Here is a 15,179-nt window from a genome sequence, read left to right on the forward strand (position 1 = left end):
GACAATGACGGTTTTCCGGCGACATTGGCGGTTTTCCGCCGAATGTGACGGAGATGTAAATTAGTATATTCTATTTTGTATTATCTGTTATTTTGGTGACCTTTAGGGTCTTTTCATCCGTGATCTATCCTTTCATTTTCGACCTTTAAGGTCATTTTCTTGAGTCGTGTCTAGTCCAATTTCTTTCTCATTATGAGGCACTTTGCATTTAAAGGTGTGCAACTCTCATGATGTTTGAAGAGAGAAATAATTATGATCATCCATGTATCAATAGTGATTCAATCACGTATGAATGAATATGGTTCGCTCGGTTTCAAAAAAAATAAAAATAAAACTAAATTAATTCTAAAATATCATTTTGTTAAAGAGATACACTTTAAGAAAAAAAATTGTAATAATTATTTATTTCTTCTCTAATTTTGTATTCATGGTTGAACATCCAACATTGAATCAAATTAATAAAATAAAACTAGGTCTAATCTGTTAATCTGATATAAAATGGAAAAGCTTTTAGGGTTTTAAGGGTAGCTTTTCTTCTCCAAGTTAGGGAAAAAAAAATCAAAACATGGAAGAAGAAACAGTGAAGGTATTTGGAGCATGGTCAAGTCCTTTTGTTTACAGGGTTATCTGGGCTTTGAAACTCAAAGGTGTAAAATATGAATACATAGAAGAAGATCTCTCAAACAAGAGTGACCTACTCTTACACTACAATCCAGTTCATAAGAAAGTACCAGTGCTTGTTCATGGTGGCAAACCAATTTCTGAATCCACTGTTATCCTTGAATACATCGAAGAAACATGGCCGGATAGTTATCCGTTGTTGCCGAAAGATCCTTTTCAGAGATCGGTTTCACGGTTTTGGACAAAGTTTTTCGACGATAAGGTGACGTTACATTATTCTTTTTGTTACGGTTTTTCTTACCGTTATCTTTCATCAGATCAGTGGACTCTACATACAGAGCTTTTGCTTATTGCTTCTAGAGTCGGGTCATACCCACCCCTATTCATATTAATATATCAAGCCTACTTGTCGTTGTGAGGATACGGACTATTGGTCACGGTCTAGGTGAAGCCACAATGACCCACACTTATTGCACCCTCAATGACGGTTTTGGTATTACACCAAGAAAATGATGTATTTTAACTATATTATGACAGAAAATTAGATGGTCACAATGAAAATAGATTTGTTTGACTTTATTCGCATCAATCCGATATTGAAAGGTGTAGTCATTGTTAGATATACTTATAGGATAAATATTACTACAAATATCAATACAAATTCAGACCAGACATTGGGTTATACTATGTTGATAGCTATTTCTTTCTAGTGCAGGGCATAATTTTTTGGACAATTTTCGCCACACAAGGAGAAGCACAAGAGAAAGCAATAAAAGATGCATTAGAAGTGTTAAGGATTATGGAAGAACAAGTGGCGGGAATACGCGGAGAGAAGTTTTTCGGAGGCAAGATGATTGGAATAACAGATTTAGTGTTTGGATGGATGGCTTACTGGCAGGTTGTGATTGAAGAAGTAATCGGTATAAAGTTGATTGAAATCCAAACGTTCCCTAAGTTGTATGCATGGAGGGAAAATTTCAAACAAGTAGATGCAATCAAAGAGAACATATATGATCATGAGAAGATATTAGCTCATTTCAAAAGTTTGAGGGAAATGTTTTCGAAAAACTAGTAGTATTGATTGATTCACTTCTCACTTATTTCAAAATCTATATGTATCTTGAACTACACACTACTCTTCTATTTTACTTTAATGTGTTGTTACTTCAGGTCTCGGTAGGTCTACTTCTATATCGTTTTTCATTCTCGTTTGATGATATAAAATGGGAAGGTCTCTAGGCAATTAGTCAAGTTTAATTAGGGTAGCTATGTCTTCCAAGTTCAATATTTAAACCATCAGAGCATGGAAAAAGTAACATTGAAGCTATTTAGAAGATGGTCAAGTCCTTTTGTTTACAGAGTTATTTGGGTTTTGAAACTCAAAGGTGTAAAATATGAATACATAGTTACCCACTCTGTCTCCAGGCCTAAATAGAGAGGAAGAGAGGGTGGAGAAAGAGAAAATTAGAGAATGCCAGAGATCGAATAAGAGACACTGAAGAAGAAAGGAGGATGAGGGAGTGAGTGTTGGGGTCCCTCCTTATAATTAAAGGACTCCTAGTTGGAATAGGATTTCCCTTATTCCTTGTTTGGGGAAAAAAATAGAAGTTTCTATTTTTTCAAGCCTAAAAAGGAATTCCTATTTCTTTTGGTAAACCTCCCTATTTATCATTATAAAAGGGAATGAAAGGGAAGAGATTATACACAACAACTTCCAGAACAAAGAGAAGTCAGAGAAAGAGAGATTTCTGAAGCGGTTCTTTCAAGAGAGATTGAAAGAGCAGAATATTGGTTTGAAGAAAAGAAGATTATTAATCTTGTGAAGCAATTTAGTTTGTGGTTATCTTCTTCAACCTTTAGGAATCTAGGATTTGTTCAAATCTAAGGAGTAAGAGATTTTATTTCTTTGTTCTTTGCTCAGTTTATCCACCATAGGTTTGGTGAAGAGTTGTGTAACCCATTATTTAATTATAGTGGAAGATTTCTGGACTAGGTCCCGTGGTTTTTTTACCTTCTAGTTTGGAGGGGTTTTTTGCCACGTTAAATAATCTTGGTGTCTCTACTTTTACTTTCGCATCGTTTATCTTCATATTCCTGAACAAGTTAATTAGGTTATTTTTCCTCACAAGTGGTACCAGAGCTAAGGTTGGATTTATTGTTCAGAAATATGGAAGTGAATACTAATCGAATGATTAGTTTAGATGGAGAAAACTACTTGATGTGGAAAGCAAAAATGGAAGATTTGTTATACTGCAAAGACCTAGCTACACCCATTGAAAATCACGGTACAAAACCGATGAAGATAGATGAAGAAGACTGGAAGGTATTAGATCGTAAGGTTGTTGGATTTATTCGACAATGGGTAGAACCCAGTGTTTTTCATCATGTATCGACGGAGACTTCCGCTTATAGTCTATGGAGGAAATTAGAAGAATTGTATGATCAGAAGACAGCTGCCAAAAAGGCTTACTTGTTCAAAAAGCTAGGAAAATTACAATATAAAGAAGGAACCTCAATTGCTCAACACTTGAATGAGATGAAAAGTCTAGTAAACCAGCTTTCTGCAATGAAGTTAGTTTTGGATGATGAGTTGCAGGCCTTACTTCTTCTAAATTCTTTACCAGATAGTTGGGAGACATTGGTGGTGTCTCTTAGCAATTCTGCTCCTGATGGCATAATGCGTATGAATCACGTAACAGGTAGTTTGTTGAATGAAGAAACAAGAAGGAAATCATCGTCAGACGAGTCTCATTCAGAGGCACTTGTTACAGAAAGACGGGGGAGAGGTAAAAGTAGAAAACCTCATAACCGTGATAAGTCAAGGGGGAGATCAAAACCAAAGAAAGAAGTTAGATGTTTTGGTTGTGGAAAAATGGGTCATTACAAGAGTGATTGCAGGAAACCAAAGAAGGAAAATAAAAAGGATGATGAAAAACAAGATAATGTTGCGGCAGTTGCTTCAAGTGATGACATTATCTTACTCTCAGGTTGTGGAGACACTTGCTTAAGTATGACTGAGTCAGAACCAGAAACAACATGGTTAGTTGACTCAGGTGCTTCGTATCATGCTATTCCATGTAAGGATTTCTTTAACTCTTACAGAACTGGTGACCTTGGCAAAGTCAGGATGGGAAACTTAGGTTTCTCAAAAATCGTAGGAATTGGAGAAGTGAAAATCGAGACGAGCACAGGGAGTACATTGATTCTTAAGAATGTGAGGCATATACCAGATCTTCGATATAACCTAATCTCTAGCGGAGTATTAGATGATGAAGGGTACCACAGTCACTTTGGTGATGGAAAGTGGAAGCTCACAAAAGGGTCAATGGTGATAGCAAGAGGGAAGAAGTGTTGTACTTTATACAGGACTCAAGTAAAACTGTGTAAAGGAGAATTGAATGCAGTTGAAAAAGATTCTTCCACTGATCTTTGGCATAGAAGACTCGGGCACATGAGCGAGAAAGGACTTCAAATCCTTGCTAAACGACAAGACTTATCGAACGTAAAAGGTATAAATTTAAACACTTGCTCTCATTGTTTAGTAGGAAAGCAACATAGAGTATCCTTTCAAAGGAATGCATCTGAAAGAAAATCCAGTGTTTTGGAGCTTGTTTATTCTGACGTTTGTGGACCTTTAAAGGTCAAAACACTTGGTGGTGCTTTGTATTTTGTTACTTTTATAGATGATGCTTCCAGGAAAGTTTGGGCATATGCCATAAAGACCAAAGATCAGGTACTTGCAGTTTTCAAGAATTTCCACAACATGGTGGAACGGGAGACAGGAAAATCATTGAAGTGCATTCGCACTGACAATGGAGGAGAATACATCGGGCCGTTTGAAGAGTATTGCAAAACCCATGGTATTCGACATGAACAGACAGTTCCCAAAACTCCACAACAAAATGGTGTAGCAGAACGCATGAACCGCACTATTGTGGAGAGGATCAGATGTATGCTCTCAGAAGCAAAGCTGCCTAAAAGCTTCTGGGGTGAAGCAATGCGTACTGCATGTTATCTGATTAATTTATCACCTTCAGCACCATTAGATGGAGATGTAGCTGAGAGAGTGTGGGCTGGGAAAGAAGTCAGTTATGAACACTTAAGGGTGTTTGGTTGCAGGGCTTTTGTGCATATACCTAAAGATCAAAGAGCAAAGCTTGATGATAAAGCCAAGCAATGCATCTTTTTAGGCTATGCAGATGAGAAATTCGGATACAGGTTATGGGATCCAGTCGATAAGAAGATTATTAGAAGTAGAGATGTGGTCTTTCTTGAAAACCAAACTATTGAGGACTTCGGGAAAGTTGAGAAGCATGAGAATCATAGTAATGATCTCATTGATCTAGATCCACATATCTCTTCTAAGGTTATGCATGATAATGCAGTTGAAGAACAAAATCATGAAGATGAAGCTCATGAAGATGTTCCTATGGGTGATGATGTTGAGCAAGGAATGGAAGTTCAACATGAACCACCAGCTGAATTGAGAAGATCGACTAGAGATAGAGCACCATCTACCAAGTATCCTCCACACGAGTATGTGATGGTTACAGATAGTGGAGAACCACAGTGTTATGAAGAAGCCATAGATGATGAACACAAGAAGGAATGGTTGAAAGCTATGCAAGATGAGATTGAATCATTGCATAAGAACAACACTTTTAAGTTGGTTGAAAAACCTAAGAATAAGAAAATTCTTAAAAATAAGTGGGTTTTCAAAATCAAGACCGAAGAAAGAAATTCACAACCACGGTATAAGGCACGCCTAGTGGTGAAAGGATTTGGGCAGAAGAAGGGTATTGATTTTGATGAGATTTTCTCTCCAGTGGTGAAGATGTCCTCTATACGGTTAGTATTGGGATTGGCTGCAAGTATGAACCTAGAAATTGAACAACTAGATGTCAAGACCGCTTTCCTTCATGGTGACTTGGAGAAAGATGTGTATATGGAACAACCAACAGGGTTTGAAGTTAAAGGTAAGGAACACTTGGTTTGTAAGTTAGAGAAGAGTTTATATGGGCTGAAACAAGCACCAAGACAGTGGTACAAAAAGTTTGAATCATTCATGAAGGATCAAGGGTATCACAGGACGGCTTCAGATCATTGTGTTTTCGTTCATAAATTTCCTGATGGAGATTTGATTATACTTCTACTTTATGTTGATGATATGTTGATTGTTGGTCAGAATGCTAATAAAATTAGCAGGTTAAAGAAGGAACTAAACAAGTATTTCGATATGAAAGACTTGGGTCCAGCAAAACAAATTCTTGGCATGCATATCTCTCGTGATAGAAAAGCTGGAAAACTTTGGCTATCACAAGAAAGATACATTGAGAAGGTTCTAGAAAGGTTCAATATGGACAAGACAAAACCAGTGAGTTGTCCATTAGCCAGTCACTTCAAGTTGACTCGTGATCAGTGTCCATCAACTAGAAGTGAGAAAGAAGAAATGGAGAAAATTCCTTATGCTTCAGCTGTAGGAAGCTTGATGTATGCAATGGTGTGTACAAGACCGGACATTGCATTTGCAGTTGGAGTAGTAAGCAGATTTCTTGCTAATTCAGGCAAAGAGCATTGGTTAGCAGTGAAGTGGATTCTGAAGTATCTTAGAGGCTACTTATTTACATTTTCAGGGGGAGCAGTGTCATGGCAATCTAAATTACAAAAGTGTGTAGCTTTATCTACTACAGAGGCAGAATATATTGCCATTACAGAATGTTGCAAGGAGATGTTATGGATGAAGAGACTGTTAGAAGAACTTGGTATGAAACAGGATAATTATGTTATTCATTGCGACAGTCAAAGTGCCATCCACCTCAGTAAGAATTCTAGTTTCCATTCAAAGTCCAAGCATATAAATGTGAGATACCAATGGATCCAAGATGTTCTTGAAGACAAGGTGTTGAAGATCGAGAAAATCCATACTGACGACAATGGTTCAGATATGATGACAAAACCATTACCCAAAGGCAAACATGAGCTATGTAGCAGTGTTGCAGGTTTGGGGATGGTAGGTCCCTCTTCATAAGTCGGGAGGGGGAGTTTGTTGGGGTCCCTCCTTATAATTAAAGGACTCCTAGTTGGAATAGGATTTCCCTTATTCCTTGTTTGGGGAAAAAATAGAAGTTTCTATTTTTTCAAGCCTAAAAAGGAATTCCTATTTCTTTTGGTAAACCTCCCTATTTATCATTATAAAAGGGAATGAAAGGGAAGAGATTATACACAACAACTTCCAGAACAAAGAGAAGTCAGAGAAAGAGAGATTTCTGAAGCGGTTCTTTCAAGAGAGATTGAAAGAGCAGAATATTGGTTTGAAGAAAAGAAGATTATTAATCTTGTGAAGCAATTTAGTTTGTGGTTATCTTCTTCAACCTTTAGGGATCTAGGATTTGTTCAAATCTAAGGAGTAAGAGATTTTATTTCTTTGTTTCTTTGCTCAGTTTATCCACCATAGGTTTGGTGAAGAGTTGTGTAACCCATTATTTAATTATAGTGGAAGATTTCTGGACTAGGTCCCGTGGTTTTTTTACCTTCTAGTTTGGAGGGGTTTTTTGCCACGTTAAATAATCTTGGTGTCTCTACTTTTACTTTCGCATCGTTTATCTTCATATTCCTGAACAAGTTAATTAGGTTATTTTTCCTAACAGTGAGAGGCCTCTATTGCTTATATATAACTCGCAATCATTCACAAATTACCCAAATATTTGAAGATAAACTATATAATTCATGCAAATGAAGAACTTCATGTGCAAAAATTGTATTATATATCGATATCGTGTCGACCATACACAAAAGCGACTTGAAAATGCGAGATGAAATCGTCCAGCAAAGGTTTTAATGGCAATGTAGAGATCACTTTATAAGATGTAACCATCTCTCCTTTGCCTTTCTGGTAGGCAAGTTGGCTTGCCGTGAAATTGGCGAGGGATCGAGCTTCGGTATAGACAGACCCCATCACCATTATCATCACTTTATAGGATGTATAACATAAGATAATTGGTCAAAATCACTAGGTGTTGGAGGAGTAGAAGTTTTGGGAATCAAGGTTATATTAGTTTGATTTGTTTCCTCATATTCAATTGAAGCTTGAAAGAAGAATTTTACCATGTTAATCAAAATAGGTACAATTCTTCTGGGATCAATTTAGCGTGATTTGGGGGTTAATATAGAAAACGTATATATCACTTTCTCTCACTTAACTTTCAGATTTGGATCAATTTAGCGTGATTTGGGAGTAATATACAAAACGTATATATCACTTTCTCTCACTTAACTTTCAGATTTGGAAAGAGTATATTTTCTGAGATCAATTTAGAGTGATTTGGGGGTTAATATACAACACATATATATCAATTTCTCTCACTTAACTTTCAGACTTGGAAATAGTATATTTTTCCAATGATCAATTTAGCGTGATTTGGGGGTTAATATACATAACGTATATATCACTTTCTCTCATTTAATTTTCGTTTTTACTTATACATAACAAAAAATTCCTTACAAAATTATGAAACATGTTCATAATTATGTACCCTTTACGAACCGTTTTTACTCATACATAACCACACATTAAATATAAATTATGAAACAAGTTCGTAAATTATGTGTTATTTATGACGAGGAAACCATCATTCGTCATGTATACAACGTAATTTATCCAATGGTTCACATTATTTATGCCAGAACTTAATGTTTTTTACACAAGTACAATGCAACATCTTCTCAACTACCTGAGTCATTCAACAAACAACAGTGACACACTTTAAATCATTCTTCACAAACGAACTGAATCTTCTCTAACGGAAATCGAAACAACTGACCAACTTTAGTAAATATTTTATCCCAACCATCAGATTTTAGTTTCGTAGTCTTACTTAGGTTGGATGATTCTGTAGGAAATTTCACCAGTAACAGAAAATTACAAAACGAAAAGGCCGCGGCTTTGGGGAATAAAGAAAATTCTCCGGGGAATAAATTCTCGAGGGAATCCAGATTTTTTTGAAAGTTCTTCGGGGAATTAATTTTTATGGGGAATACAGAATACATTTTTTTGAAAGTTCTCCTCCATCTCATTTGTTCTCTCTGCCACTTCATCTTCTCGCCACCTCATCATCTTCTCTGACGAAGGTCGCCGGCCGACCAATTTTTACGGCTGACGACCTTCCAACATAATTTTTTTTTTTTTTATTTTTTATTTTCTCTCTCCTCTCTCTCTAAATTTTTTTCCTTTTTTTTCTATTCTCTCTCTTTCTCTAGAACAGATCTAGAGAGAGAAAAAGGAGAGATATGATGTACTAGATGTGCGCGTTCATGATTGGCTTTGGGCATCAAGACAAGATCAATCACCAACCAGAGCTTCCATTAGTCCTTCCCAAAGCCAGCACTATAATGTGCAATTGACTCTAGCTTCTTTGCTTCATTTAACTTTCTAAAAGAAAATGATGGTAGAAGTGGTGGAATTATAGTGGAATGAACCTTTTCGGGTTCTTGATTCAAGCTCCTTATGTTGCAAGCGTTATTACGGTAATCTCTGACGACGAAGGTACGTCGACGTTCTGCTTCTACTACGTTTTCCATCTCTAATTCTGTCTCTTTAGCTCCAACCCTAACTCTGTCTCCTGCCATGAAGAACAAGAAGAAAGGTTTGAAAAGTACACAAGTAATTCTGTCTCTCTAGCTCCATTCAAGGTTTGTTCGTGAGAACAGACCCTCTCTCTATCTAGATCTGTTCTAGAGAGAGAGAGAAAATTTTAAAAAAATTTAGAGAGAGAGGACAGAGAAAATAAAAAAAAAAAATTTTATGTTTGAAGGCCGCCGGCCGGAAAATTGGCCGGTCGACGACCTTCGCCGGAGAAGATGATGAGATGGCGTGAAGATGAGGTGGTAGAGAGAGGTGATGAGATGGAGGAGCCTTCTAAAATTTGTTTTAATTTGAACTCCCAAAATTAGAAGCCCCTTAGCAATAAAAAGAAACATAAAAGTCAATCTTATTTGACTAATATTAAGAAAAGTCTTTATTCCCCGGAGAATTTTCTTTATTCCCCAAAGCCGCGGACAAAGAAAAACATATACATTAGTCAACAAACATATAATTTACTATAAACGACATGTATAATATAGTAAATTATGTATAATATTTTATAAAATTCATCATGTGTTAGAGACAACAAAACTTTAGTTTGAATAACAAGGCTACTGTTATGTAAAAAAAATATATGTAAAGTGCAATAAATTACATATAATTTTTGGAACATTACACACTGTTCACCTTCTGTAACAATAAAATTGTACGGAATCTTCACTGGTTCAAATGTGTAAAGCGCAATAAAATACATATAATTGTTTGAACAATACACATTGTTTACATTCTGTTACAATAACATGGTACGGAATGTTCTCTGGTTAAAATGTGTCATGTTAGTACACATAATTTCGTATAAATTACACATCGTTTACATTCTGTTACAAAAAAAACGTACGAAATCTTCGCTGGATCAGAAATAGTACGGATACCTTGATCTGATTACAATAGATATTTTAAAAATCAAAATCTGTAACCTAAAATACTAAAAAGTAACATAATACATGGATATAAACATAACATAATCGAAGATAATGAATTAGTAAACAAAGATTTAACATTAACATCATAAATTGGTTATGAAGATCTTAGAGAGAGAAAATCATGAATAATGATAATATTTGAAAAGATGATACAAAGATGAAACCGATTATAATGAAAATCATAAATATCTTTAAGCACGATGATGAAAAACATAAAAAAAAAAAATTAAACTTGTTACTTTAACCTCAGAAGCACTTATTGATCTTAACATGGTAAGAACTGAGTCTTTGATGATTGAAATCGAAATAAACGATGAAGTTTTCAGTTGGTCTAATGAAGATGAAGCAGATTTCGAGACTCAAAAATGGAGGTTGAATAGAGGATTCGATTTTAGAGAGAGAGAAGGAATGGTTTCCGTTTTGGAGAAGAATGAAGATAATGATTTCTGTTAATAGTATCGTGATTGGAGAGAGATAAAAATGAAAAACGGATATTTGAGAATTTTGATGGAAAAGAAGTTTTTGTTTATATAGAAGGTTAGCTTAGGTATTATGATTTAATATGAAATCTAGGGGTTTGTGTTTTCTCTAGAGATGGATACAAATGGACTAGATTTCCATTTTTTTTAATATTTTGGTTTATAAACCCATTTTACGACTAGAGGGGATTAAAAGTGTGTTTAAGGGTAGATTTTTGGACCCTAAACCCAAAAATTATTTTCAATTTTCAGATTAGTTAGAATAACACAAAGACACGGTGCTAAACAATCTATGGGATTCTACGAGAAACCTAGATTCATATCCAAACTTTGAGTTTCAATAATGTGATCACTAGGATTCTTCTTTGGAAACCTAATAAAACATCACTCTCATTCTAGATTTCAGTGAGCTTTTAGTTCATCTTCATTCTTAGCATGACTTTCATTGTGATATAAATGAACGATAAGATGGATACGACGAGTTGGATCTTAATTACCGGTGGCGGACAATTATATAGACAACTATTTTCAGGCCCGGTGCAAGTCAACTATGCTTGACTTAGTTGACTTAGATTTAATAGGGGGACAATAAAAAATATTTTCTTATTCTTCTCATTCTTCTTCTTCAATTTTCTCAAAGGAACCCACTTCCCATCTTCCAGTTTCACAATGGAAACGTGTTCTAATCATTAATTTTTCATCCATGGTCAGATATTTCCATTTTTGTTTGGGTAACAGTACGGTGAATAGGTTCTTCTGCTTAGACAAAGACATCGATGATGTTGGTGTTATTCGAAAATTAATTAGGTCGAAACAGTTGTCTCTCTGGTGTTATGAAAAACCAAAAATCGAGTCTTCCTGTTTTAGTAAAAACAGGGATACACTTTAGACTGTCTTTCTAAAATAACTTCAGAGATAACTTCATGTCTAAAATTATTACTGTATTTGAAACATATTAAAATAAAACTAATATAATATAAAATAGAGATTATTAATTAAAACGTTAGAGAGAGAAAGCCGAGTCGAGTTGTCTCTTTCCTTTAGACAGCGAACACCCTGGTAACTTAAACCAGTCAGATGTTTGTCTCGCAGGATATAACGGCTGTATCTTTCAGGATGACGACTAAGAGTACTTCGTTTTTTCTGAAAGCGTGCGAACTTTGAATAAGCAGTAAGAACGACAGATGAAACTGACTTCTTAATACTCTAAATGCTCATGTAACTTTGAATGCTAAAAACTTTCGTATTTTGTTTGCTGGATTCTATTTGGTATTTATAAAAGTATTGGTGACACTTCAGACAGGTGCCTATAGAGAAATGAATGACTGTTGGCTTTCGAGTGCCATGTTGACTGTCAGATCTCAACGGATCTATCAAGATCTCGCGCCTTGAACGCCCACCGTTAGATCATCAACGGATCTACCTAAAGGGTGCGAAAAGTCCTGATCGTCGGATCAAATATATGAACATAAAAATCAAAGGCTCCAATCGCTCCTCGTGACGATGCGAAGTGCAAAGTGAGTGCACCTTTAAAGCGCCCAAGGCGACCCTAAAGGCCCACGCCGCACGTGGTGCAAACCACGTGAATCACCTTTCAATTTCAACGAACATACCATTGATATATGGAAGAGTCTATATAAGGAAATAAAACTTCTCTAACATCATGAATGTAGTACTAATTCAAAATTCAATTTTAGAGTTAATGTTTCTCATACCAAACTAATTTTGTAATAACACATTATATGAAATCGGATTTGGACAAAATTTAGGTCTACATTCAAGCGCTCGACGAGACGAATCCAACGAGACTTCAACAAGAGAGTAATTAGGTCTACTTTTGAGCTATATACCGATTTCAACAGGAGAGTAATTAGGTCGAAACTTCGAAAGCTCTTTAAGCAGGAGAGTAATCCGTTACTGAAACGGTTTGATTTGTTTCTTAGTTAGAGAAAAGGGAATTATAGAGATCTACAACCATAGCAGACATAAAAAAACCCAGCACAATCATCTTTGTTCAGTAATGCAACCCTTTACTGGAAGTCATCTATTTTAAGGTGTTAGTTTTCAATCTCCATAATGAGAAGATTCATGTCATTCTAGCCCCGCCTATTGGTGAAAGTTAAATTAAGTTGTTGGAGTTTAAGGGATCCCTGCATTGCAACTATGGAAAATCAATTAGATTGGAGAATCTGTGAGATTCAGTTATATACATTAAATAACACATCCATGGACAACGAGCAAGAAGAAGAAGTTATTCAGAGTTTAATTGAAGACCTTATAGAGTTGCCCCTTTATTAAATCAAAATCAATTAAGTCAAACATAATTGACTTGCACGGCTGTTGAAAATAGTTGTCCATGTAAGAAAATTGGTTGTCCACGTATTATGGACAACTATTTTCAGGTCCGGTGCAAGTCAACTATGCTTAACTTAGTTGACTTAGATTTAATAGGGAGACAATAGAAAACATATTCTTCTTCTTCGATATAATGAACTGATTTTGTTATGTGTTTGGTTGATCTGAAACAATAAATTCCTTTAATCACTGATTTCTTAGTCTTTTAATGTTGAAAGCATGTTTATAATTGGAATATATTTATCAGAGTTCCATTTATTAAACTTTTTTTATACTCCATGAATTTATTGATATCAAGGTAAGATTTCTCTTAATATTGGTCTCAAATATTTATATTTATGCCTATATATAATTACATATACAAAATAAATTATAGATTTATATTATACGACTAGTCCCGTGTAAATACGACTATTACGTAAGCACAGCCTTGGATTCGGCGACTGGTCCTCGTTGCCGACTTTTTTAACATAGTACTTGATTGTCCGTTATTCTCTCGTATTAATGTATCACTTACTTCCAACTAGCCTTAAATTTGTTCATGCTATTATACATTCCCGAGTAGTCTACGTTTGCTATTTAGTAACATTTCAGTCTTTGTTTGGTTTACTTTCATCGTAACTCATTATATTAAATTCTGCCTATTTAGATTAGAGATGGAGAAACTGTCGGGATCATTGGGCCTTCTGAGACTGCAAAATCTATTATACTGAAGATTAACACATATATAATTGTGTGGTCTGTTGTTCAAATCGGATCGGTTGGAATTCGATTCCAATCATACCTAAAATCGTAATTAACACTACATCGTCCGATTTGTAATCTGAAGCGGTTATGGAGTCGTCAACAGTGGGATTCACAGTGAAAGCCATGATCCAAATTTCGAGACAGAACTTAAAGGGTTTGGAGGAAATCGTAGAGATAAAAGAGGAAATTTTGGATAAAATAAAAACAAAGTAGAAAAAGTAACAAGAACAATAAAAATGGCTTACCTTCATCTTCCCAATAGTCAACCACCATTAAACTATTACAAATGTATGTTTTTTCATCTTTTTTCTTCTTCTTCTTCTTTCTCCAAAAACCCTAACAACCATAATCCTTCTAATTTTCTGATCTTTTTTTTTTTCATCTTTTTTCTACTTGAGACACCGAATGTATAACTTGAACTCTCTTCTTTAAGTCCACTAGGACCTTCTTGAAGGTTGAGAGAAGAATTCCTTCTTCTAGACTTGATATAGATTGCGAACCTTTTCTCTAAAATATTCACTCTCCAATAGTTGTGTGAAGAGAGAGTTTTCCTTCTAAAAAATTTCCACACCTTTCGTGAACTCATAACTGGTCCTTATATAGGCATTACCTTATTAGAGTTCTACTCAAATAAGGAATCCTAAAAGTGTCTCAGAAAAGATAAGCATAAATTAGAGTTTAATCTAACTGAAACTCCTAATTAGGGATAAAACCCTAATTAGGGGTTCCTTATGCTATGGCACTCCAGACTAGCCTTTAATAGGCTGAGTCTGTCCGGCCCAATCCTCTTAAGTGGTCGGCCAGGGATCTCCCTGTAAGGGAATTCCTTGTTTGCTCTTAAAAGTGGGTTTTGCTCTTTTCGGACTTCCTTTTCGAGCCCGATTCTTTTCTATCTTTTAAGCATTATCAGATTGGATCATATCCATCTATATGCTAGTTCCCATCAGTCTATTCTCATTGTTCAAGTTACCATTCTTATGTGTAACCCGTTGTAGGATCTGATCTATGTTAGCCGCGGATTACCGAAGTAATCCGACAATCATAAGCGGCTTCTAGCTAAGCATTACGACCCCTAATTGAACCGGACTAGATGATCTTCTGGATAAAGTCATCATTATCCTAACTAACAAATTGTACGCATTGCCATCTTGGTCGAAGGACACTCCTTCGGAAGGACATCTCCTTCAGTACACCTGCGCCGGATCTAGTTCGGTCTCCTAGTCGCCTCAGATCGGGCGGTTAAGGCCGGATTTCGGATTTCCGTACTGTTTTCCCGGCCTTAGTTCCATACCTCCTCTTTTGATGATGGTGGTGCACACAATATGTTATTTTCCTCCTCCACTAAAGGGCAATTGCTCAGTTGAAGCTCCATTGGAAAATCTGATATCGGTTCTGATCTAGAGGCCCTGTAAA

The 15,179-nt window shown here is 35.7% G+C and overlaps 1 protein-coding gene across 1 annotated transcript; it reads left to right on the top strand.

Moving 5' to 3' along the window:
* Positions 1-522: 522 nt before the first annotated feature.
* LOC147550929 (glutathione transferase GST 23-like) lies at positions 523-1,785 on the top strand. Its single transcript, XM_086669415.1, has 2 exons — positions 523-883; positions 1,337-1,785. The coding sequence occupies exons 1-2, from the start codon at positions 566-568 to the stop codon at positions 1,691-1,693; spliced, it is 675 nt and encodes a 224-aa protein (XP_086525541.1). The 5' UTR covers positions 523-565; the 3' UTR covers positions 1,694-1,785.
* Positions 1,786-15,179: the final 13,394 nt, after the last annotated feature.

The sequence above is a fragment of the Eschscholzia californica genome, unplaced genomic scaffold (genome assembly GCF_041429995.1).
Source record: "Eschscholzia californica isolate CP2 unplaced genomic scaffold, dmEscCali1.0.p SCAF_3, whole genome shotgun sequence".
Taxonomy (NCBI): Eukaryota; Viridiplantae; Streptophyta; class Magnoliopsida; order Ranunculales; family Papaveraceae; genus Eschscholzia; species Eschscholzia californica.

Bases quoted from the DNA above. Each gene is read 5' to 3' on its own strand.
- LOC147550929 (XM_086669415.1), top strand. From the start codon at position 566: ATGGAAGAAGAAACAGTGAAGGTATTTGGAGCATGGTCAAGTCCTTTT. The intron at 884-1,336 runs GTGACGTTACAT...TTTCTAGTGCAG, and splicing joins CAAAGTTTTTCGACGATAAG to GGCATAATTTTTTGGACAAT.